Source organism: Notamacropus eugenii, chromosome 1, assembly GCF_028372415.1.
Source record: "Notamacropus eugenii isolate mMacEug1 chromosome 1, mMacEug1.pri_v2, whole genome shotgun sequence".
In the NCBI taxonomy this organism is placed as follows: domain Eukaryota; kingdom Metazoa; phylum Chordata; class Mammalia; order Diprotodontia; family Macropodidae; genus Notamacropus; species Notamacropus eugenii.
The window spans coordinates 736,503,651-736,528,843 of NC_092872.1; the positions used below are offsets into that span (position 1 = coordinate 736,503,651).

The 25,193-nt window shown below is 40.2% G+C and overlaps 1 protein-coding gene across 1 annotated transcript in view; it reads right to left on the reverse strand.

Moving 5' to 3' along the window:
• Positions 1–1,577: 1,577 nt before the first annotated feature.
• Positions 1,578–25,193, reverse strand: part of LOC140528712 (major histocompatibility complex class I-related gene protein-like) — a 29,322-nt gene continuing 5,706 nt past the window's right edge. The window contains exons 3-7 of the mRNA XM_072646796.1: positions 24,601–24,867; positions 20,977–21,255; positions 20,662–20,778; positions 18,261–18,293; positions 1,578–2,276 (exon numbers count right to left, since the gene is read on the reverse strand). Of these exons, the coding sequence (XP_072502897.1) occupies positions 2,227–2,276; positions 18,261–18,293; positions 20,662–20,778; positions 20,977–21,255; positions 24,601–24,867 (746 nt within the window). The 3' untranslated portion in view covers positions 1,578–2,226. The remainder of the gene's footprint in view (positions 2,277–18,260; positions 18,294–20,661; positions 20,779–20,976; positions 21,256–24,600; positions 24,868–25,193) is intronic.

Consider the following 25,193-nt stretch of genomic DNA (forward strand, 5'->3'; position numbering starts at 1 on the left):
AGAAGCTTAACTTTGCTTTCTTGAAAATTTCTAGTATAACTAATTAAAAGAATGAATTATTATAGGGAAAGTAGTGATCACTCTAATGCAGTATGGACTCTTCAAGAATAAATCATTCCAAAATAATCTCACTTCTTTTGTCCATAGTTCATTAGCCAGGTAGATCAGAGGGGTGCCATAATCTGTTTTTCAGCTAGGCATTCAACAGAGGCTTTCATGCTGTGCTACTCTACAAGATGGGCCACTGTTAGCTGGATTGTAGTATAGTGGATTTAGAAAGGGTCGAATTACCAAACCCAAGGAATTAATGATAATATAAATATGCAGAAATTTCTGTAATAAAATATTCCAAGGTTTTGATGTTACATTTTCAGTGGTGTTCCTTTTATCAGTGCCTTTGACCAAGATGTAGAGGTCATGCTTATCTAGTATTTAAATGAAACCCAAAGAGTTACCATATGTGCTGAATGATATGAGTGAGATTCAAAGGAATCTTAACAAGTGTTGTCAATAGAATGACAACAATAAAATGAAATCTGGTGAGAATAAAAAGAAAGTCATGTGTTTGAATTTATAAAAAAAAATCAAAGGTAGAAAGCAGGATGTGAGAGTCAAAGATGCACTCCAGTTGTGTGAAAGATCAGGAGTTCTTAGAGGAGCGCAACCCAATATGAGTCAACAGTGTGTTGTGACAGCCAAAAATAGCTGATGCCACATTGTATAGCACTGAGAGAAGCTTAGTGTGTAGGAAGAGAAAGGTAGCAGGCTTTGTGTTTGTTTTGTTAAGGCTGCATCTGGGGGTACATTCAGGCTATTGTACCATATTTGGGGAAGATCATTGAATAGTTGGCCATTGTTTTAGAGGATAGCAACTGCAATGATGAGAGGACTAGAAACAAAGTAAGAAAGGCCTGGAGATATTTAGCCTAGGGAAAGAGAAAATTCAAACATAATTTCTCTTCTCTAGAATTTGAAGGGTTGTCAGGTGGAAAAGGGATTAGAGGTGTTTTCCTTGGTCCCAAAGACTAGAATTAGAAGCAATAGATGGAATTTATAAGAAGAAAAAATTTGATTCAGCGTAAGCATTGCTTAATAATTAGAGCTGTCCAAAATGCTGAAAGAGCTTTATTGAACAGCTAGATGTCACACTGGATAGAACCCTAGGCCTGGAGTCAGAAAAACTTGACTAAAAATCTAGCTTCAGACACTCATTAGCTATGCATTTTGTTGTTGTTGAGTTGTTTTATAGTCATGTCCAACTTTTCATGACCCCATTTAAAGTTTTCTTGACAGGGATACTGGAGTGGTTTGTCATTTCCTTCTCTTCTTCATTTTATGAATGAGGAAACTGAGGCAAACAAGGTTAAGTGACTTGCTCAGGGTCATAATGGGTAAGTGTCTGAGGCCAAATTTGAACTCATGTAGATGTTTCTTCCTGACTCCAGGCCCAGCACTGTCTCCACTGCACCACTGACTCTGGATAAGTTACCATTTGCCCCAATTTCTTCATCCATAAAATAAGAATAATAATAGCATCCACGTCCCAGAGTTGTTGTGCTGATCAAATGAGATAACAATTGCAAAGCACTTAGTATTTTTATTGGCACATAATAGATGTAGTATAAATGTTAACTATTATTAATGAGTTCCCCATCATTGTACATCTTCAAATTAAGTGCTGAGGTTCATAGAGAGGTAAAGACAGGTAACTCTGGACCTAAGTACTTTGTTGCATGGTTTCTCTTCATAAGATCTTTCATAGACATAGCCTTAATCTAAACTGCCTTCAGTTCTCAATTCCAACATTTATTTTCTTTTAACATTGCAATTCAAAATTTATTTACCAATATGATACCAATTATTCATGTGAACTTATGCAAAGCATGTTTCTATATTAGCCATAATAAAAAAAGAAAATAGAGTGAGAAAATTATATTTCCATTTGCACTATGTTCAGTAGTTCTTTCTCTGGGGTGGATAACATTTTTTTCATCATGAGTCCTTTTGAATTGTCTTGGATCGTTGTATTGATCAGAATAGCCAAGTTTTCACAGTTGTTCATCATTACAAGATTTTTGTCACTGTGCTCAATGATCTCCCAGTTCTTCTCATTTCAATTTGCATGAGTTCATATAGTTCTTGCCAGGTTTTGTTTTCTGAAATCATCCACTTTATCATTTCTTCTACCACAAAAGTAGTCCATCTCAGTCATATGCTGCAACTTCTTCATCCATTCCTCAATTGATGAGCATCCCCTTGATTTCTAATTCTTGCCACTAGAAAAAGAGCTGCTGTAAATATCTTTAAACAGGTAAGTCTTTTGCTTTTTTCTTTCATTTCTTTGGGGTCCAGATCTATTATTTGCTATTGCTGCATCAAGATAGGCCCTTGGTCCTAATTCCAAATTCTTTTCCAGAATGGTTGGACCAATTCCAAATTCTTTTCCAGAATGCTTGGACCAGTTTATTATTCCACCAGCAGTTCATTAGTGTACCTATTTTTCCTTCATCATTTCCAGCATCAGTCATTTCTAATAAATGTGAAGAGGTGCCTTATTGTTCTTTTATTTTCCTTTCTCTAATTAATAGTGATTTAGAGCATTTTTTCATATCACTATAGAGAGTTTTCTGAAAATTTCCTGCTTATATTCTTTGACAATTTATCAATTGGGGAGTAGTTCTTATTTTTATAAATTTGATTCAATTCTGTACTTAGTATGTATTTGAGAAATAAGACTTTTATCAGAGAAACTTACTGCAAAAGTTTTTTTTTCTATTTGTCTATTGTACCTATTAGCATAATACAGTTTCCCTAATTATCTCTTTTAATTAGGTCAATTTTTGTTTTCCTTCTTCTGAGATCATGATTGCTACCCCTGCCATTTTTACTTCAGGTGAAGCATTTTAGATTCTGCTTCAACTTTTTATTTTAACTCTGTGTGCGACTTTCTGTTTCAAGTGTGTTTCTTGTAAACAACATATTGTTAGACTCTGGCTTCTAATCCATCCTGCTATCTGCTTCCATTTTGTTTATTTCCCTCTATTTCACATTCTTATGTTTCTTCCTCTCTATATATCTTTTTATCCCATCTTCCCTCAAAACTCTATTTTGCTTCCAACCTCTGTTTTCCTTAATCAGCCCTCCCCTTTATTACACCCTCCTATCTTTGATCTCCTTCCACTCCTATTTCTTTTTGGGGTAAGTTACATTTCAATACACAACTGGGTGTGTATATATATTCTTCCCTCTTTGAGAGTGAAGTTAAAGCATTGCCTGCTACTTCCCACCATTTCCCCCTTCATTGTAAAAATTCTTCCTTGCATGCCTCTTTTATCCAAGAAAATTCTTGGTAGAGTCAGTGCTTATACCTGTTTCCTTTTCCTTCCCCTTGCCTGCTGGGCTAAAAAATGTTTAGTTGTTCAGAGCATATCATAGACTCACCCTTGGACCCAGAACAGTGCTAGGCAAGTAGTACTCCAAGAGAAGATCAGAGATTCAACCTTAGGTCCAGAACAGAACTAAGCCAGCAATATAATTGCTCTGAGTCTTTCAGCTACCTTACTGGAAGAACTTGAATACTGTCTACTTCAGGGCCACCTAAGGCCAAGTCTGCAATTGTATTTCCTAGCTCCAAATCAGGGCTTAGAGTCCAGATATCACAGAAAGGTAAAATCAAGCCATGTTGTTGTTTTGACTTCATAGGGTCCTATAACAGCAACCATCCTGACTCACTGAGGATGCCCTGTTAGCACTGGTTTTTAGATCTGCTTTAAAGGAAAGCATCTTTAAAGGGGTCAAAAATATTACTTTACATACACTAGTGCAGAGGAAAAGCCAGCACACTAAATGTCAAGGAAATACAAGCAGAGAAATTAGCACAAAGACCAACAGACAGTCCTCTAGCTGCCTGATCAAAGCAATATTGCTATGCACTTTACATACATCACTGAATAGAGAGTCTTTACATCTGAGTAGGTGGAGGGCTCTGGACAAATGGCTACTAAGAGTCTTGACTAGGAAATTAAAAGGTGCTTCTTATAAGCAAGCCCCCAAAGCAAAATACCAACTCAGAGTATATGTGTGTGTGTGTGTGTGTGTGTGTGTGCACGCTTCTCAGAGTCAGAAGGCATCACAACCCTCCTGACTTAGTGCCTATTTAGCTTAATAGCAAGTCTTCCTACAAGCAAGCCTCTCCCCTGTTGGGATTGGAAGCTCAATTCCATGTGGACAGTCTCGGGCGGGTAAAGGTGGGAGCTTCTAAATCTTAGAGCTCTCACGAGACCCCCCAAGGAAATGGCAGGGGATCGAGGTGAACCGAGCTATCTCGAGTAATTCTGCCTCTTCCTGTGGGAAACGTGATAGGAGAGAGATCTCCCTGCCCTCGAGATTGTCCCGGATCTGGGCACACCTAGTTACCTAACAGCACGGTATTCAGATGCAAACTATGCGGCTGAAGGTTAAGTAGGATTGAGGAAGCCTGAAAGCTCTCTTAGCACGTGAGGAGCCAAGAGGACAGTAGGCTCCACTTTTCTTCTTTCCTCTCTCCCCTCCCCCTCTCTCCCCGCTTGTACTTCTACTTCCAATCCCCTAAGATCCTAGCCTCCTTAGGAAATCTCCCCCTCTTCCTCCTAAGGAAGACCCCCCTGCACTTGTAACCGAGACCCTGAAATAAAGCTCAACCCTTGTTCGACTCTGGAACGTCCTTTCTCTCATATGAGCATCCGGTTTTGGCCAACCAAAGACCTCGGAGGTGAGGTAAGAAGACTCGGGTAGCCCACACAGGCCTCTAGGCCTGGCAGTTGGTGTCTCCAAACAGGGACAGGAGCGCAGATATCCTGGGTGTTTTTGGGGAACACCCGGAAGGGGCTGTGAAAGAAGCGAGTCCTGAATCCTAGATTCGGAAGGAGAGAAAGAGTGAGAGAAGCTTCCCACACCCATGGGAAAAGGGCAGAGATGGGGAATATATTGCCAGTAATAAAGCCAGAGGAACAGGAGGTCTGGGCTGAGAAACTTCACAGGGAATGCAGGAAGGCGGGGGTCACAATAGAGTTAGATGACCTCCGAGAATTTTGTAAAAGGATTTGGAAAGTTTCTCCTTGGCTCAAGCAGGCAGGAATATCAAGAGAAAAATGGGGAGCGGTCGGAGAGCAAATGACTGCTTATGAGCAACAATACCCTGGGGAGCTGGAGGATTTAGGTTTCTTGATATTCGGTGTAATTAAGAGCCTGCTGGAAGGGCCAGAGAGGCCAGGGCGGGATTGGAATGAGAGTGGAAGCGGAGAGAGGGGAGGGGAGAACACGGGAGGGATGGAGAGTCCAGGCAAGCAGAAAGTTAAGTGGAAAGTTAAGGAGCGTAAAGAAAAAATAGACTCGGAGCTCCATCTAGCGGATGGAAAAGGCGATGCAGGGGAGAATACGCCGTGCCTTCCCTCCACGCCTCCTTATAACCTGCTCCATTGGTCAGACAGTCCAGGGCCACAGTCCAGTTTGGAAAAAGGAATAAGAAAGGCTATAGAGAATGGAGAAGACGTATGGACATTTCCTGTGCTAGAAATAGCGGACCCCAGTGTCCCCGGTGGGGTTCGGAGGAGCCACATACCTATAGAGTGGAAGAGAGTGGCGACTCTTAAAGAGGCTTGTACCAAGCATGGCCCTAATTCACCCTTTGTCATAGCCATGCTTGAAACTCTCAATGGTCAGTTCGTTCTGACTCCTAATGACTGGAAGAGCTTAGCTAGAGCCTGCCTTACACCTGGGCAGAATGTGATTTGGGTATCAGAATTTTCTCAGAGGGTAAAGAGCACTACCGGTGGGCTAGCGGCTCAGGCCCCCCAGGATTATCAGCGATTTACAGGAACAGGGCAGTTTGAGGCTACAGGAAATCAATTACAGTACTTGGCCGCTGATTATGTCTTGATTGCTGGAATGGCTATTAGCCGCTTCGGGATGAGGTTATCAAATTTTTAGTAAGGGCCATTGCTGCTGCACTGGAGTCCCCACCCTTGAATTGGAAGTCAGACACCTCGATTTGGGTGGAGCAATGACCCCTGACTCCAGAAAAACTCCAGGCACTACAACTATTGGTTAAGGAGCAATCACCACCCTGGAATGCTCCTGTGTTTGTTATAAAGAAAAAATCTGTAAAGTTCAGGTTCCTTACAGATGTTAATCAAGCATTTGTAAGTACCTGGCAGCAGCTATACCAAAATAAACAGCCGCTATGCATTCTTACCAATTTGACCTCAAAGGTGATCCTCGCTAAACAAAGAAGGGGAAAAGGTCGCCTAATACAATCAGAGCTTGATACAGCTGTGTATACACACAATTTTTTGCATATCTCAAGAAACTCACATACTACTCCAGCTATGAGACATTTTGTGACTTTTCCAAGACAACCCCGCAAGGAAAGTAACACCCAGGCTGGATATAAAGACACATCGGCCACGGTAAAGGATATGGCCTCAGGGAAATGGAAAGGTCCATATAAGATACTAATATGGGGTCCAGGGTATGTTTGTGTCTCCATAGGAAAAGGTCATGGGTGGATTCCCATTAGAAGGATCCGTAGGTGGGAACCGATGTCGGAGACGGCGGAGACGCAGGAGGCGGAGACCCCGGAGAGCCCGGAGACCCCGGAGAAGGATCATGCACCACCTGAGTCTGCTGTGACAGCTTTAACCTTGCTGCCCAGAGAGAAGGCAGCACTCATCACAACCGCAGACACTGCTGCTGACAGCTTCCCATCTAGGCATCTCTTTCCACCGGCTGAAGGAGGACTTTGATATCACAAACCCAGGACATTGGGGGGGGGAAGGGGTGACCAACTTTTCACCTGAATACCACAGGCTTGGCCATTCAGGCTTGGCCATTGAGATCCATTTGCATGACTGAGGGAGTGGTGATGTGTAGGCGCCAACACCAGCTGCTCCTCTTAAAAAATGCTTTGGGATCAGTTGATTGCACTTCCCCTGTTGTAACTCAGCCATTTAGTTTCATCTTTGTTTTATTTGATGTCTCCCTTTGTCAGTTGTGCTAGCTGCAGATTTCTGTGTGAATGAAGTCTTGTTGTAGGGTACTCATATGCTAAAGGCCTTCCTAATCCACTCAGCCTCCAGCCACTGTTTGCTCTAGAGCCAGGTGCACTCTGCGCATAACAAAGAAGGGGAGATGTTGGGATTGGAAGCTCAATTCCGTGTGGACAGTCTCGGGCAGGTAAAGGTGGGAGCTTCTAAATCTTAGAGCTCTCACGAGACCCCCCCAGGAAATGGCAGGGGATCGAGGTGAACCGAGCTATCTCGAGTAATTCCGCCTCTTCCCGTGAGAAACGTGATGGGAGAGAGATCTCCCCGCCCTCGAGGTTGTCCTGGATCTGGGCACACCTAGTTACCTAACAGCACGGTATTCAGATGCAAACTATGCGGCTGAAGGTTAAGTAGGACTGAGGAAGCCTGAAAGCTCTCTTAGCACGTGAGGAGCCAAGAGGACAGTAGGCTCCACTTTTCTTCTTTCCTCTCTCCCCTCCCCCTCTCTCCCCGCTTGTACTTCTACTTCCAATCCCCTAAGATCCTAGCCTCCTTAGGAAATCTCCCCCTCTTCCTCCTAAGGAAGACCCCCCTGCACTTGTAACCGAGACCCTGAAATAAAGCTCAACCCTTGTTCGACTCTGGAACGTCCTTTCTCTCATATGAGCATCCGGTTTTGGCCAACCGAAGACCTCGGAGGTGAGGTAAGAAGACTCGGGTAGCCCACACAGGCCTCTAGGCCTGGCACTCCCCAAGCAAGCTGCTCTTTAGACAAGCCCCTCCTCCAATGGGCTCTATATGACTCAGGATGTATCACAGCTGATTTGGAAGTCAAAGCAGTAATACACCCATGATTGAAAATACGCGGGCCTATTAATGAACAAGGAAGATCTTCCTGTTTCCTTAATATTATATTTGGCCTCAAGATCTTACATGTCCATTATGTGGGCTGAAAGGGGCTTTTAGGGGCAACTTGTATCTGGATAGACGTTAACACCTACAACATAATTCCCACAAAATAAACACATCACATGTGCAAAGTACATGCCAACATACCAAATCGTTACCAGAGTGACCACATGGTCCTAAGCAAACACAAAAATATACAACATAGAGTAACGTGACGTGACGTAATGTAACATAACATGAAATCGTCATTCTTTGGGGGCCAAAATCTTTGGGAAGTGGCAACCAACTTGTCCTCCCTCAATCCAAAACAAAAATTTCCAAGTAAAAGTTCTCCTGTAGGTGTGCCCTTTTCCCCACTCTGCCATTGCAGACTTCCTCCTGGAATTCTCAGATGCATCCTCTAATGAGCTAAGTCCCAGTCTTAACACTTCTCCAGACCCCACTTCCAAGTTTCCAAGTCCTGAGGGGTGACTGGGGGACAAAGTCAACAGAAAGGGTCCCAGGGGTTACAGTACTTCTCCCTTCTATCATAGACAACTGCATGCCTTCCTGAGTCCCAAGCCATCCCTGGGGGATGAAGCAGGGAAGCACACTCAGTGGTTCTGCCTTCTGGAAAAGTCTTTATCTTGCCCTGGGGCTGAATTCTGAGATCCAGGGTTCTTCCTCTTGCAGGGACCTGCCACTCTTACCTTTCTACTCCAGTTCCTTGGCTCTGAATAAAATATACTTTAAAGCCATTCACCCCTGCAGCATAGTCCAGGGCAGGGCTATTCCACTCAGACCCTGATGCTTGCATCCCCACGTCTCCCAGGATGGTTTTCCTTCTACAACTGCTGCTCCAACCTGTCTCGTCCAGTGTGCCAGTGGGGTTGGGAGAGGAAAGGAAAGATTATCTCCCAGGGGCCCTGATCTAGGCACCCAGGAAACCTTTCCTGCACCTGTTTTCCCTTAGGCCACTGCTGCTTCTGGGGCTCCACAGAACTATAGCCACCACAACTGGGAAATAGCTGACTATATCCCAGTTCCCATACTTTCCTTTCAGTTTATGCAGATCCTACTGACTATGCCATATGTAGCAGCAAGCACCTTATCACAGGTTCCTTGATCTGCTTTTCTAGGAAAAACTACTCAAAAGGGGTTAACAATCTCACTTTTAACTACATTCACTAGTTCAGGGGGAAAGTTAGCACCTTGAACATCAGAGTAAATACAAGCAGAAAAAATAGAAAAGAAACTAACAGAGAAATCTAACTTCCTAATCAAAGCAATATTGCTGTACATTTTCAATACATCACTAGATCAAGAAAACCTTAACATCTGAGAAGTTGGGGAGCTCTGAAAATATGGCTACTCAGAGTCTCAACCAGGAAATCAAAAGGTCCTTCTCATAAGTGAATTCTCAAAACAAAATATGAGCTCAGAGTATATGTGTGTGTGTGTGTGTGTGTGTGTATGTATATATATATATATATATATATATATATATATATATATATATATATATATATATATATATATATATATAGAGAGAGAGAGAGAGAGAGAGAGAGAGAGAGAGAGAGAGAGAGAGAGACTAATAAGCTCAGAGTCAGAAGACATCACATTGTGACTCAGTGCTTAATTAGCTTTAGTACCAAAAGGTATGAAAGCCTTCCTACAAGAAAGCTTCCCATTTAAGTAAGTTCCTCCCAAATGGGCTCCATGTCAAATCTATTAATGGGTGGGGAAGATCTTATATTCCATTAACATTACAGTCCTTCTAAAAGTTTACTGCTCACTGGCTCAAGACATTCTCACTGAGCCTTGAGAAAAACACCAATAAATACCCAGAGACCATGTCAGCAGCACTCTAGAAAAGACAGACCAATAACATGCAAAGCCACAATATGTCTGCAAGAATTGCTCAGATCCTGGCCTTAACACCAAGACTTAATATGGGAAGAAAGTCAAGAGAAAGAGAAAATGAAAAGGTATAAAAACTACTATGAGGTCAGGTACTCTCAAAGCACAAATTCATAAGAGAAGAAAAAATAACTAGAAAACAACTTAAGCAAAATTGCAAATCAAAACTCAACTTGGCCACAAGATCAATGAGACTTCCTAGAAGGAATGAATCAAGTTTTTTCAAAGATTTTAATTTATCTCATTAATTAGATGAAAGCAATAAATGAAGGAATTGGGAAATGAAGGAGAGTTTTGGGGACAGACTTGGAAAGCAAAGCAACAGCTTAGTAAAAGAGGTATAAAACTTTACCCAAGTAACAGACTTCCTGAAAATTAGCATGGGCCAAGCAGGAATAAGGAATCCATAAGAAAAAATATTAAAACAAAGAAAAAATATTTAAAAACAGAAGAAATTGCAGTGAATCTTTTACAGTACCAAAACCAACTGAAAATTTATCAAGGAAAATTTATGAATCCTTGGAGCCAAGGTGGCAGAAAAAAAGCAGGCACCCACCTGAGATCTCCCAAATTTCCCTCCAAAAAGAACTTTAAATTATACCTCAAAACAAATTCTGGAATGACAGAAGCTGGAAAACAATAGGGGAAATAATTTTTCCCTGGAAATTTCCCTGGAAAATAATTTTTCCAACCCAAGACAACTTAGAAGTTTAGCAGGAGAGGTCTGTTTCACTAAGTAAGTGTGGAGTGTACTTCACAACACAAGCCTTCACCCAAGAAACCAGTAGCAGGTCTCAGGGGTGACCAATAGCTTCCAGAGTGCTCAGCCCACAGGTAGTAAGTGAGGCAGTCATATAACTGGTAAAAAGAAGATTACAGGGGTCCCCTTACAAGCACGGAGTACAGGACTGTGCTGCATTACCCATATTCATGTGTGGCTTTCAGTCTTGGATCTCAGTCCCAGGGAAAAGAGGAGCATTTTCATACCATAACTTGCATCCCAAGGGGAGCAGGGATCCTGGTCACAGTTCCAGGGCAGAAAAGAGTGCTTGTGTTCACTGACAGACCAGAGTTTAGGTCAAGAGAGTAATTCCAATAATCTTAGATTCCAGTAACTCCACAATTGATTCTCCTTAGAAGAACTAAAAATTCTGAAAACAGTTGCACAGAAAAACCCCTGAAGCTTAAGATAGTGCTTCTTCTACCCTGGGGCACAGCCCAATTTTAACAGAAAGGTTAAAAATCAAGAAATAGTCTGGAACAATGAGTAAAAAACAACAAAAAATCTGAGCATAGAAATTAATTATTGTGACAGGGAAGATCAAAACACAAACTCAGAAAAAGACAACAAAATCAGAACTGTTGTATACAAAGTCTTAAAGAAAAATGTTAATTTGTCTCGGGCCCAAAAGGAGTTCCTGGAAGAGCTCAAAAATGTTCTTAAACATCAAATAAGAGAGATAGAGAAACAATTGGGAAAAGAAATTACAGTGATGCAAGATAATCATGGAAAAAGTCAATAGCTTGGTAAAGGAGCTACAAAAAATAATGATAAAAATAACACTATGTAAAACGAAATATATCACAATGGTAAAAGTGGCACAAAAATTCACTGAAGAAAGGAACTTCTCAAAAAGTAAAATTGGCTAAATGGAATAAGAGGTACAAAAGTTCCCTTAAAAAATTAGTTCCTTAAAAATTAGAATTTGGCAAGTGGAAACTAATGACTCCATGACATATGTAGAAACAATCAAATAAAACCAAAAGAATGAAAAAATAGAGACAGATAGAAGATATTTTGAAAAAAAACTGACCTGGACAAAAGATGCAGGGGAGGCAATTTAAAAATTATTGAACTCCTTGAAAACCATGATCAAAAAGAGGACCTGAAATAGTACTTCAAGAAATTATCAAGAAAATTGCCTTTATATCCTAGAACCAGAAGGCAAAATAGAAATGGAAAAAAAATCTGCCAATCACTTCTGGAAAAAATATCCCAAAGTGAAACCTCCCAGGAACATTATAGCCAAATTCTAGAACTCCCAGGTCAGGAAACAATATTGCAAGCAACTAGGACAAAAATCAACTGTCTTGAAGCCAAAGGCAGGATTGCACAGGGCTTAGCAGCTTCAATATTAAGGGAACAGAGGTCATGGAATATGATATTCTGGGAAACAAAGAAGCTAAGACTACAACCAATCATCACCTACCCAGCAACACTGGGCATAATCCTTCAAGGAAAAAAATGGGTGTCATTCAATGAAATAAAAACCTTTCAAGTTTTCCTGAAGAAAAGACCAGAACTGAACAAAACATTTTATTTTCTTTTTCAAGACTGAAGAGAAGTACAGAAAGGTAAAAAGGAAAGATAAAACTTAAGGGATTCAATAAGACTAAACTGTTTACATCCCTCTGAAGAAAGAAGATGCTTGCAATTCTTAAGAACTGTCTCACTATTAGGACAGGGAGATAGAGGATATGAGTGTAAGGTGACTTTGAGGGGTGAGAAAGAGAATTTCATTGGGAGAAGGAAAGGAGAGATAGAATGGGATAAATACATCACATCATCACATCTCACAAAAGACCTATTATAGTGGAGGGGAAGATCTCTCCAGACTTGGTTCACTGAGGGAATAACATGCACAGTTAGTTCGGTGTAGAAATCTATCTTCCCCTACAGGGCAATAGAAGGGGAAGGGGTTCCATAAAGGAGGGCTGACATAAGGTGGGGAAGATTAGAGGAGATGGTGGTCAGAAGCAAGAGGGAAAGTGTGAAAGGAAAGAGAAGGATAAAGAGGAGAAAATGGATGTAGAGAAATATTCAGCTAGTGATCATAAGTGTGAATGTGAATGGAATGAACACTCACATAAAATGAAAGTAGACAGCAGAATGATTAAAAACTAGAAGGCTACAATATGTTGTTTAGAAGACAATACTTGAAGTGGAGAGACACATACAGAATAAAGGTAAGGAGCCAGAGAAGACTCTGTGGTTAAAAAAAAGACAGGAGTAGCAATGCTGATTTCAGACAAAGTAAAAGCAAAAGTAGATCTAATTAAAAGACATAAGAAAGAAAACTACATCTTGATAAAAGGTGCCATACATGAGGAAGTAATACCAATATTAAATATATGTGCACCAAGTGGTATACCATTCAAATTCTTAAAGGAGAAGCTAAGTGAGTTACAAGAGGATATAGAGAGCAAAATTATAATAGTGAGAAACCTCAATTTTCTCCTCTCAGTATTGGATAAATCTAACTACAAAATAGACAAGAAGATAAAAAGATAAATAGAATTTTAGAGAAGTTAGATATGACAGACATCGGAGAAATTCAAATGGATGGGAAAGAATATATCTTTTTCTTAGCAGCAAATGACAGCTACAAAACATTGGTCATGTATTAGGGTATAAACACATCAAAATCAAATATAGAAAGGCAGAAATGGTAAATACAACCTTTCCAGAGAATAATGTAATAGAATGATATTCAATAAAGTTTATTGGGTGGATAGACTAAAAATTAATTGGAAACTTAATAAATTAACCCTAAACAATAAGTGGGTCAAGGAAAAAATCATAAAAACAATCAATAATTTCACTAATGATAACAGCAACAATGAGACAACACACCCAATTTTATGGTATTCAATCAAAACAATACTCAGGAGAAACTTTCTTTTTCTAAATGCTTACATCAAGAAAGAGAGAGGGAGAGGAAGAGAGAGAGAGAGAGAGAGAGAGAGAGAGAGAGAGAGAGAGAGAGAGAGAGAGAGAGCAGATCAATGAATTGGACATGCAACTCAAAACACTAAGAAAGTCAAGATTAAAAAACAACCCAATTGAGCACCAAATTGGAAATCCTGAACATCAAAGGTGAGGTTAATAAAATTTGAATTAAGAAAATGATTGGATATGTGAAATCAAATGACATTGTGACCCCAAGAAATAACAGAGCAAAAGCAGTGATCAGAAAAAAAAATCTATATCTCTAAATACTTACATCAATAAAATAGAGAAGTAACACACCAATGAATTGGGTATATAATTTAAAAATTAGAAAAAGAACAAACGAAAAAATCCCCACTTAAACACTAAATTGGACATCCTAAAAACTGAATTCTAATTTGCATTCTTACATGGAAAGATGATATTTGTAACTCATGAGACCTCTTTCAATATTAGAATAGTTGGAGGGAACATATATATCCATATGTGTGTATGTATATGTATGTGTGTATGTGTGTATATATATACGTATACACATACACACACACACATATATATATGCAGAGAGATGATACAGAATTAGCTGAATATGAATGTATGATATCTAAAAAAAATTAAAGTTTGAGAGGAATGTACTAGGAGAAAGAGAAAGGGAGAGATAGAATGCAGTAAATCATCTCACATAAAAGAGGCAAGAAAAAGCTTTTTACAATGAAGAGGAAGAAAAGGAGGGTGGGAGGGAATAAGTGACTCTTCCTTTCATCACATTTGGCTTTAGGAGGGAATAACATACACACTCAATTGGATATGGGAGTTCATCTTACCCTACACAAAAGTAGGGGGGAAGGGGATAAGAGAGGGAGGATAATAGAAGGGATGGAAAATTGGGGGAAGGGGTAATCATAAGCAAACAATTTGGTAAAGGGACAGGTCAAAGGAGAGAATTGAACAAATGGAAGGTGGGACAGGATAGAGTGAAATATCATTAGTCTTTCACAACACGATTGTTATGGAGGTGTTTTGCATGACCACACATGTATAACTCTTATTGAATTGCTTGCCTTCTCAGTAAGAGTGGGTGACGAGGGGGGAAGGGAGAGAATGTAGAACTCAAAGCTTTAAAATGAATGTTAGAGGTTATTTTTACATGCGACTAGGAAATAAGATACATAAGCAATGGAATAAAGAAATCTTATCCTATAGGAAAATAAAAGGGATGGGGATAAGAAGGGGGTGGTGATAGAAGGGAGCACAGATTGCAGGAAAGGGCAATCAGAATACATGTTGTCCTGGGGAGGGGGAGGGGAGAGAATGGGAGAAAATTTGAAGTTCAAAATTTTGTGGAAGTGAATGTTGAAAAATCAAAATAAATAAATTTATATGAGAAAAAGAATGTCTGAGATCAAAGCAAAAAAATACTACAAGCAGTAGGAAAGAAAGAGTGACAAGGAAGCACAGCCAGGATCACACAAGAGTTAACAGCTGCTACTATGAAGAAAGAAAGAGAGTAGAACAATATATTCCAAAAGGCCAAAGATATAGGCTTAGCAACAAAAACCACTTACCTAGTAAAACTGAGTATAATCCTATGGGGGATGGGGACATGGACTTAATAAAATAAAGGACTTCCAAGAATTACTGGTGAAGTGACTGGAACTAAGTAGAAACTTAAAATATAAGTAAGGGACTAGAGGAAAACATAAAAAGATAAATAGAACTGTGCCAGGCCTAGAGGCCTGAGGTCTACCAGAGTCTTACCTTACCTATCGCAGGTCTTTGGCTGACCAAACCGGATAAACGTATGAGAGAAGAGACTTTCCGGAGTCGAACAAGGGTTAAGCGGTCCTGGTTACAAGTGCAGGGGGGAATTCTTCCTTAGGAGGGAGTGAGGAATCTCCCAAGGAGGCAAAGATCTTATGGTAAGAGATTGGAAGTAGAAGTGTAAGTGGGGAGAGAGGGGGAGGGGAGAGTGAAGAGAGGAAAAACGGAGCCTTCTGTCCTGTAACGACCCCTCCTGAGCTAAGAGCGCCTTCAGGCTTTCCTGATCCTAATTAAGCTCTCTGGCCACATAGTTTGCACCTGAATACCGTGCCTGTTAGATAACAATAGGTGTGCCCAGATCCGGGACAGTCTCGAGGGGGATGCTCCTCCCATCACGTTTCTCACGGGAAGAGGCGGAAATACACGAGATTGCTCGGTCTCACTCCTCGATTCCCTGGTGTATTATGGGGGGCCTCATGAGAACTCTAAGATTTAGAAGTTCCCACCTTTACCCGCCCGAGACTGTCCACATGGAATTGAGCTTCCATCCCCAGCAGAACTGAACTAACGGAAAATAATTTATATAAGATGAAGTTTAGCAGAAGTTCGTCACCAAAAAACTGTAACATCATTGGGGATCACAGAGGGTGCCAAATAAGGTGCAGGTCCTGGGGATAATTTTTTTACATTCTACTATCTTAAAAGAAGAAAGGAAAATGAAGGAAGGGAAGTATACAATATTTATCTTGGTTTTGTCTCCCAGTCTGATGTTCTTTCCAATTGGTATGCCACCTAGGACTCCTAAAGGACTGAAAAAACTGTCACTGATCAAGGAGGGGAGATATCAGAATGTATTGGCAAAGTCAAGAGACTCATAGACAGAAGAGATCTGCCTTTGTCCTATAACCTTGTACAAGCATCTTTACCTTTCTATGCCTCATTACCTTCCTCTTAAAAATAGAAGGCTAGATAACAGTGGATAGAATGCTGAAATTGGAGTTAAAAATATTTCCTTTCAAATTCTGCCTCAGATGCTTACTAGCCATATGATCCTAGGCAAGTTATTTATCCTCAGTTTCCTCATATGCAAAATGAGGACAATTGAAATTCCTGCCTCACAGAGTTGTTGTCGAAATCAAATGCAATTTGAAAGGCACTTTGCCAACTTTTAAAGTGCTACATAAGTGTTATCGATAATTATTACTGCTTTAATATATGCATATATTCAAATATATGAGAGGCAGCATGGTATAATAAATAGAAATTTAGCCTCAAGCCAGAAGATATGGTTTCACATCTGATACCTGCTTGCCATGTGACACTGAGCAAGTAAATTATCTTCTTAGTGCCCTGTACAACTCCCTAAGACTAAAATGCAGAAGAGGTGCCAACATGCATTGGAAAAGGAGTTCCCTCCCCCAGAGTTCCAAATACTGTTGAAATCATAGACTAAGATGAAATATATGCATATATATACATATACATACACACATATATATGTATGTACATACTCATAGAATATAGTCTCCTTAAAGTCTCGCTCTTTGTATTTATGTCCCCAGTGCCATGCCTAGCACACAGAGGGGCTTAAGAAATGTTTGTTCCTTGACTGATTACGCATGCAAACGAAAATCAATACCAAAACATGACCATAAACTTGAGGAAAGACATCATTGTCATTATTGCTAGTACGTTGTACTTACTGTGTGCCAGGCACTTCATAGTTATTGTCTCATTTGATTCTCACAACACTCCTGGGAAGTAAGTGCTATTAGTATTCCTATTTTACAGACAAAGAAACTGAGGCAAACAAAGATTAAGTGACTTGCCCAGGTACACGCACCTAACAATTGTCTAAGACTGGATTGGCACTCCGATCTTCCAGATTCCAGGTCCAATGCCCTATCCACTGTACCATCTAGGTGCCTCAAGAAGACATGAATATGACAGAAACCACACAGGATGGATGAGAGCATTTGGGTAGATTGTGATCTCCTCCTATGGAGGTTGCATTCACTTGGAAGAAGTCAGAGAACCACTGAAGTATTCAAATATCATTCTCACATATCAGTATAAACAAAGGTCTGTGGATCTCTTGGTGGGGGAAGGTCCATGGGCTCCCCTCATTCAGGCAGATCTCACCATAATCTAAAGCTTGGTAAACAATCTTGGAGGGCTACTTGAGCCTCAAGGGAGTTGTGACTTGCCCACACTCATTGAGTGTCAGAGGACAGATTAAACCTAGGTCTCCTGACTTCAGGTTCAGAGCCTTCTACTTTAGGGCAATATCTCTATGACTTGGAGAAGGAAACAGGACAGTGGAAATAGCAGGAGTCAAAGGTCCAAATTGGGAAGGAGGAGAGAGGGCAAGAAAAAGAGAAGGAAATGGTCTATCTGGCATTAAGACAGCTCCTCATATCTGCACAGAGCTTCTTCATGTTCAGCAGGAATGAGCCAATAGCAGTTGCACGTAGTTCTCTGAAGCAAGCACCACAGAATATTCTACTATACTTGAAGGTCCCATTGCATGTCTAAGGGGGAATTAATTTCAATTAATGTAGTTGTAATTTCTTTCCTCTTTTCTATATGCATGCCAGTAGTTTTCTTCACAACCTGACTCAGGGGAAACAGCTAATAGAGCAGGCTTCTTCTGTGTCCATTGTCCCATCTCCTTTTGGGATTCCCATTTTGTGTAAGTAAAGATAAGGGAATGAGTGATCTAGGATTTACACACACACACACATACACATACATACATACACACACACACACACACACACACTCCATTTCCCACTGAAATGGTTTTTTTCCCCCATTCAGTAGTACTCTTCCCTGACTTGCCCCAAGAGTCAGAAGGTTTTTTAGATTAGTATGGACATGCATTGTGGTTCTGATAACATTAAAGTCTCCTCCTACCCCATTCACCAGTTTCTCACCTTCCAATGTAATACACTCATGGAAGCTGTAACCTGTGAAAAAAATTAGTGAGAGTCAAAAAAAATGTACAAATGAGAGTGAATCTGGAGATGTGGCTCTTATATCTCCTTTACTCAAAGCAAAAACACATTTGATCTCTTCCTATACTCTCCCAGACACAAGAACTGTGCATCTCCCAAACCAGACTAGGAGCTGCCTGTGCACAAGGACTATCTCCCAAACAGATCCATCATTCCCCAAAGATGGTGCCTAGTTCTCTTCTCTCTCTTGAGGTAAAGCCTCCAGCACCTCAGCTTAGGACAGTGATCTTCAATATTCATTAATGTTGAAAGAATGAATAAAATTAAATGAATGAGGGCATAATTAACATCCATATCAGTTGATTGGTGACAAAAACTCCTAGATGGAAACACTACCACTTTTAAAGACCATCAGGATAAGAAAGGCTAGAAACATGGACCAAAACTAGTATGAGTAAAGGTATAAAATTGTCTGTAAAACTTCTAACATCAGGATAGGTGAGCCATAACTACCCAACAGTTTGTTTGAAAAAAGATCTGAGGGATTTTTGCTAGATTGAAAACTCAGTTTGGGTCAATGGAATGACACGCCAGTTGAAAAAAAACATGGTTTTATGAGAAAAGCCCAGTGGGGAAGTCCCACTGTCCTCTGCCCTGGTCAATCCCCATTTGAACAACTATATTGTTGTCAAGACCACTTTCAGGAAGGACACTGGCAACATCTAGCATATCTTGAAATCTATAATGATGGAACAGAAAGAGAACAAGAAATGATATCATACAATAGTTTGAAAGGAAGAAGAAGTTTAGCCTGGAGAAGGCAAGACTGGGGATAGCTTTGGTAGAGCTTTCATATAGAAGAGGAATTAAATTTGTTCTGCATGAAGGAAAAGTAGACGATGGGACAAATTTTATTTGTATGTTTGTATGATAGAAAAAATTAACAGAGTATTTCAAAAGTAGAGTGGGATAATACAGGACATGATGAGGTCCCCAACCCTTTTGACTTAACCTGAAGCAGGGTGACCATCAGAGTTATTGAAGAACTGTTGTTCAGTCAGACACAATTTGGACAAGAAGACCATGGTGGTCTCTCTGAATTCTAGGATTATCGGATTCTGTTGACAATGCTCTTTTTGACCATTCAAGAAGTTCAGAAGCAGGCAGCAGCTCTGTGTCTCATACCCCAGGACCAGAGTGTGTTCTCAGGTCTAGCTTTCAGCCTAGACTGAAGCCTACTGAGAGATAACCAGGTCAGGAATCTCAGCCCAAGAGGAAACCTGCAACTTTGCCACTGTAAACCAGAAGAGCTTTACATCTTGGTGATAGCAACTAAGTACAGCCTAAGTCTACTGAAGCTCTAATTGGTCTACAAACCTGCTGCTTAGACAGGTCTATAATTTGTAGAGCTCAGACAAGGAGAGCAGAAATCAGTCTCTTCCCTGGATCAGACAACTTCAAGGCACTGAAGTTTTACAGTTGCCTGACCTGAACTGTCTTTAAGATCCTGGAAGAACAAGTCACTCAATATCCCAAGAAAGCAGCAGGTCAAGACCAGACAATTCCTCCTGCGTGCAATGTCCAGCAGCAAGGAAAAGGTCAAAGTTAGGAAGTGGGATTAAAGAATGGGCAAACACAAAAAAGAATTCTATCATAAAAATTACTGCAGTGATAGGGACACTCAAGACATAAACCCTGAAGAAGAGAATGACACCAAAACATCTATAAGCAGTGAGAGGAGGGAGATAGAGAAAGAGGAAGAGAGAGACAGAGAGAGAGGGAGAGAGAGAGGAAGAGAGGGGGGAGAGAGAGAGAGACAGAGAGAGAGAGAGAGAGAGCATATTTGGGGACAGATTAAACTAGAATTCCTAAGAGATGAAGCAAAAGTTTGTTAAAAGAGAGAGTTGGAAGAGATTTTTGGAAAGTAAATTAGATCCATGAAACAAAAAATCTGAAATAGAAGTAACACCTTGGCAAAAGAGGTACAGAGCTTTGCCCGAGCAATAAACTCCTTGAAAATAAGAGTGGACCAAGTAAAAGATAATGACTAAATAAAATAACAAGAAATATTAAAGCAAAATGAAAAGTGAAAAAATAGAAGAAAATGTAAGGTATAGTAAAGCAGATTGAGGAGAGGGAATTTAAGAAGGATAAGATGAACTGAAAGTCATGACCTAAAAGAAAGAACCTAGTCATCAAATCTCAAAATAAATATCTTGAGAGAAGTTCCCAGGTCTCTTAGACCTAGAGGGTAAGGTGGAAATTGAAATCAAAGCTCTTTTTGTTTCCCACACCCTCACAAGCTATCTCAACATCAATGTCTCCTATCCCTTTCTGACCTACTTGTCTTGTCCTTTTCCCTCTCTCCCCACATACACACCTGTTTTCATTTTCTTCCATATGATGAAGGATACAATACAGCTTAACACCAAAATGACAACACTCAGGATGGTCAGAGTCAGAGTCCAATACCTCTTTTTGGGATACTTCACATGGACTGTGGCAGCAAGAGGGAGAATATAAAGGGAAGAGAGTTAATATGAATATAAGTCTTCCAGGTGACAATGGGGAATACACCATTTGGGAAGACACCCCATTATTACATTCTAGAGAAGTAAAAAGTGAAAGGGATGAACAGCATTTCATGGCCAATCCTTCTGGGACTCAGACCAATCAACTTAGGTTAAGGACTCACCAGGATATGCTTTTGGTGTCCCCAGTTCAATATGTTCCACTACACAGTCATAATCAGTCTTCATGTCTTCTGGTGGGAGTTCAATGGTTATTTGTTGGTAGAAGGTAGAATCAGCATTGGGCAAAATGCCACTGGAGCTCTCCTTCCCAGGCAAAATTTTCTCTTCCCCCTTCTGCCAGTACAACAGGATAGAGCTGGGGTAGAAGCCAGTAGCAGAGCAGGAGAGGATGTTAATACCACCTACAGCTTCGTAGTGGGACACTGTCACCTCAGGGGGCACTAAAAGTAGAGGTCAGGAGAGAAGGTGTCATGTGCAAATCTCAGTAGCATTTTCTGTTCCCTGTGTCACTTTCTTTTTTCATTTCTCATATTGCCCAAGCCTCTAGGACTTAGCAGTCACAAAGCCCTGGAGGGCAAGGTACGACATGGTTCATTATAGATCTTTTCAGTGTCTAGTTGATACTCCTTCAGTGACCTCTCCGCACAGCTGATCCTCAACAAATGCTTGTTGATTTGTGGCCTCAGACACTTCTTAGCTTTGTGACCCTGGGCAGGTCATATAACCCAGTTTGCCTAAGTTTCCTTACTTGTAAAATGAACTGGAGAAGGAAATGGCAAACCACTTGAGTGACAGCAATAATATCAACAGATTTCTAACCCAATAAAGAGGTCAATAGAGTCTTGTCTATTACAATAGGATAAAAACCAGAATCTTCTTCAATATGTCCTAGTGTTCATAGTCCTATGTGCTAATTCCCTTTAATAATGTGGATCACTGTAATAGTAATTTAAATGGAAATATCTTTTTCATTAATTAATAGTCCCATATCTGCTTAAATCACCTGGAAGTCTGGGTCACAAGTAGTGGGAAGAACTTGCTGAAGAAGCAGGACAAGAAGGGTGGAGAAGAACCAGGAGGAAGGGAATGAGTGGGGTCAGGTCAGAGGGGAAAGAAGGCAGCCAACTGACGCAGGTCAAGTGACATATTGTGACAGCTGATAGTGAGAAAGCCCTGGCTGAGGAGGGGAGGTTTGAGAATGGCTTTGGCTTCTGCTGTGATCATGTTTATTAACTTCTTTGTCACCATGATGGATTTTGCTTTCTGGTTCTGGGATTTGGCTTTCTGGTGCTTAAATAAATATTTTCCTTCTGCCTTCTATATGGAGAGTCTTTTATGCTTAGCAATTGAGAACTATGCTGTCATATTCATAGTCACCACCAGTGCTGTGAATATTGCCTTGGTGATACAATTGCAGACCCTTAAGATCACAAGTCTGGGAAATAGATTCATAACCTGGCCAAGAGGCCTGCTATGGCAGTGGTATTGAACTTCAATTATTCAGATATCCACTGGACCTCTGTCTCTACAAATGGCAGAGTAGCTAGGAACATGGTGACTTGCCTTCATGATAATTTATGTTTTCAAAATATAGAAGAACCAACAAGGAAAAATATTTCTAAGCATGATTCTCACTTAAAATGAGGGACTAGGTGCTGAAGTATAAATGGCAGAAACTCTGAGAGGAAGTGATCACTCCCTCCTTGATATTGTGATAGAAAAGTCTAAGAACTTGAGCTGGTCTGATATTCCCTCATCACTCTAGAAGAGTAGATTCCAAAGGCTTCAGAGGAAAGTTAATCTCATGTATTAAAATTCTGCAGAAGAACACAAACCAGGAGGAAAAGGAGTCATTTTAAAATGAAAATTTGAAGATATCAATAGAAACTGTTCAGATTAAGGGGAAAAGGGAGATTTGTCCAAAGAGACTAATGTGGATGCATAGGTAACTCGCCAACCAACAGATTTTTAAAAAGAAGTATACAGAACATGGAATCTAGAGCAAGTAATAAGAGAATGATGGCACTATCTTTAGAACTATTATCAGGGCTTAGATGCAGAATGAGTAAAGCAATGTACAACAAGAAAGAGAAGAATTTTAAAGCAATATTGAGGGAAGAAGATCCTTAAAGTAGGAGTAGTATTATTACTGCTTGAGAGCAGATGGGATGATGATCAGTTACAAGAAAGAGAAGGTTTCTTTTTATTAGTAGTAGTAATCATAGTAGTAGTAGTAATAGTAGTAGTAGGGGTGGGGGTGGTGGGGATGGTAGTAGAAGTAGTAATTATATTTATGTAGCACTTCAAGGTTTGCACAGAGCTTTTGCAAATCTCTCATTTGATCCTAACCTAGCCCACAAGTACACATTCTTGGGTCCTAAAGGTACTAACAGAGGGAATTGCTCATTTACTAACAGTGAAGCCTATCAGATCATGGAGAATGGAGCAGGTACCACAGGACTAGAGAAAAGGCAATGTTTCTCTGATTTTTTAAAAAATGGTGTTTTTTTTTTAGAGTCTACAAACTCAAGTCAACAAGTTTGACTTGGATTTCTGGGAAGATTCTAAAATGGTCCATTAAAGAGATTATTGGTGAATATCTAAAAAGGAACTAGTGATTACAAGGAACCAGCTGGTTTTCATCAGGATCTGGTCTTTTCAGACCAACCTCATTTTTTTTATTGGCAAGATTACTAAGTTAGTAGATGAGGAGATTGCTTGAATATAGGTTGCTCAGATTACAGCATTTAAGAAAGTAGCATGCTATACTTGGGGAAAAGATGGAATAAGATGAGCTAGATAACAATACAAATGGATTAGGAATTGATTGAATGGTCAGACTCAAGTCAATTCAACAAGCATTTATTAACCTGTGTCCTAACCATTGGGAATAAAGGAGAGGTGAAAAGACATTACCTGATTTCAATGAGCTTACACAATTGGTGAGACAACATGGGAGACCCATGGGAGAGGAGATTAGACTCAAAGAATTTATATGAATGTTTCAGGGTTGACTTGGTCCGATGTCCCTAGTGTAATACCCCAGGAATCTAAACTAGACCCTTTGTTATTTAACGTTTTCATCAATGCTTTGGAAGTAAGTATAAATGGAATGATCCTCATACTTAAATATGACAAAAGTTACGGGGAATAATTAACATATGGTATGACCAAGTCAATATCCAAAAAGACCCGGACAGGCTAAAATTTTAGGCTGAATATTAGAAGGTAAAAAATCAATATAAATTAATGTAAATGTCCTTATATAATCAAATTCCTGAGAGAAGAAGGGGAAGGCATGGTTAAAAAGTAATTTCTCTACTTAGAAGATGGGTCTTCCTGGGTCATTGCTTCAAGAGACTACTATCATCATCATAACAGGATGGTTCTTCTCCTTTTTGATGATGGGCATCTCTGCATTTAGCTGGGTCAGTTTTTAAGGGGGAGAAAGAGACAGAGACATGGAGACTTTCTGTGTTTGAGCCTTGATTTTCTCAACATGATGAGACCAAATTGAGCTTGTGCTTAGTAGGCATAGATCTAGAGACCTCAGGGTCACCTTAGGTCATCAGGGTCATCTCCACATAAGGGAATGAAAACAATCCCACAGAATAATAATGTTCCTTTCTCTGGTGCTGATTTTTTCCCCCATAGTGACTGGAGCTGAAGCCAGGATCCAGTTCTTTGACTTTCCACATATAGTAGACATTGGTCACTATTGAGAAGATTGGAAGGGATGACCTGTATTTCCTGATGAGAAGTGGGTTGGAAGATCAAGTACTCACCATTCTTCCTTATACTTGAGTGCAGCAGGATGTTTTTCATGCTGCTAATACAATATTCTTGCATGTAGTGTTCGATCTGGGTGGTCTGGAGGATACTTGTCAGAAAGTCTTTAAAAGGCAGAGCCTCAGGCATCAAGATAATCTGATTTCCCATCTCCTTATCCAGGATGCAAAATTCCTGACCATCCACAGCAATCTGGATTTCTTTTCTTACTTGGTTGTTTTCTTCATTCTCACAGCTCACAGAGACCTGCATTGTGCAGTTCACTGGAGAGGTGGGGAAGATGGAAAGTTAATGTAATAATATGTGGAATGCACTTAGAATCAGTAGAATCTAAATACGAGTCTTAGCTCTGATATTTACTGTCTATATAATCTAAAGAAAATGACTTTACCTCTAGTCCTCAGTATTCTCATTCATCAAATGCAGATGTCACTTCCCTTCTCACCTACAGAGTTATTATGAAGGAAATTATATATCAAATGCAAAACAGAAATGTGAGTGATTATATGGCGTCACAAAGGGTTATCTTTTGAGGCCTTTAAGGATGACCTATTTATGTTAATTTCTCAAGCTCCCAAAGGAGGCTGAT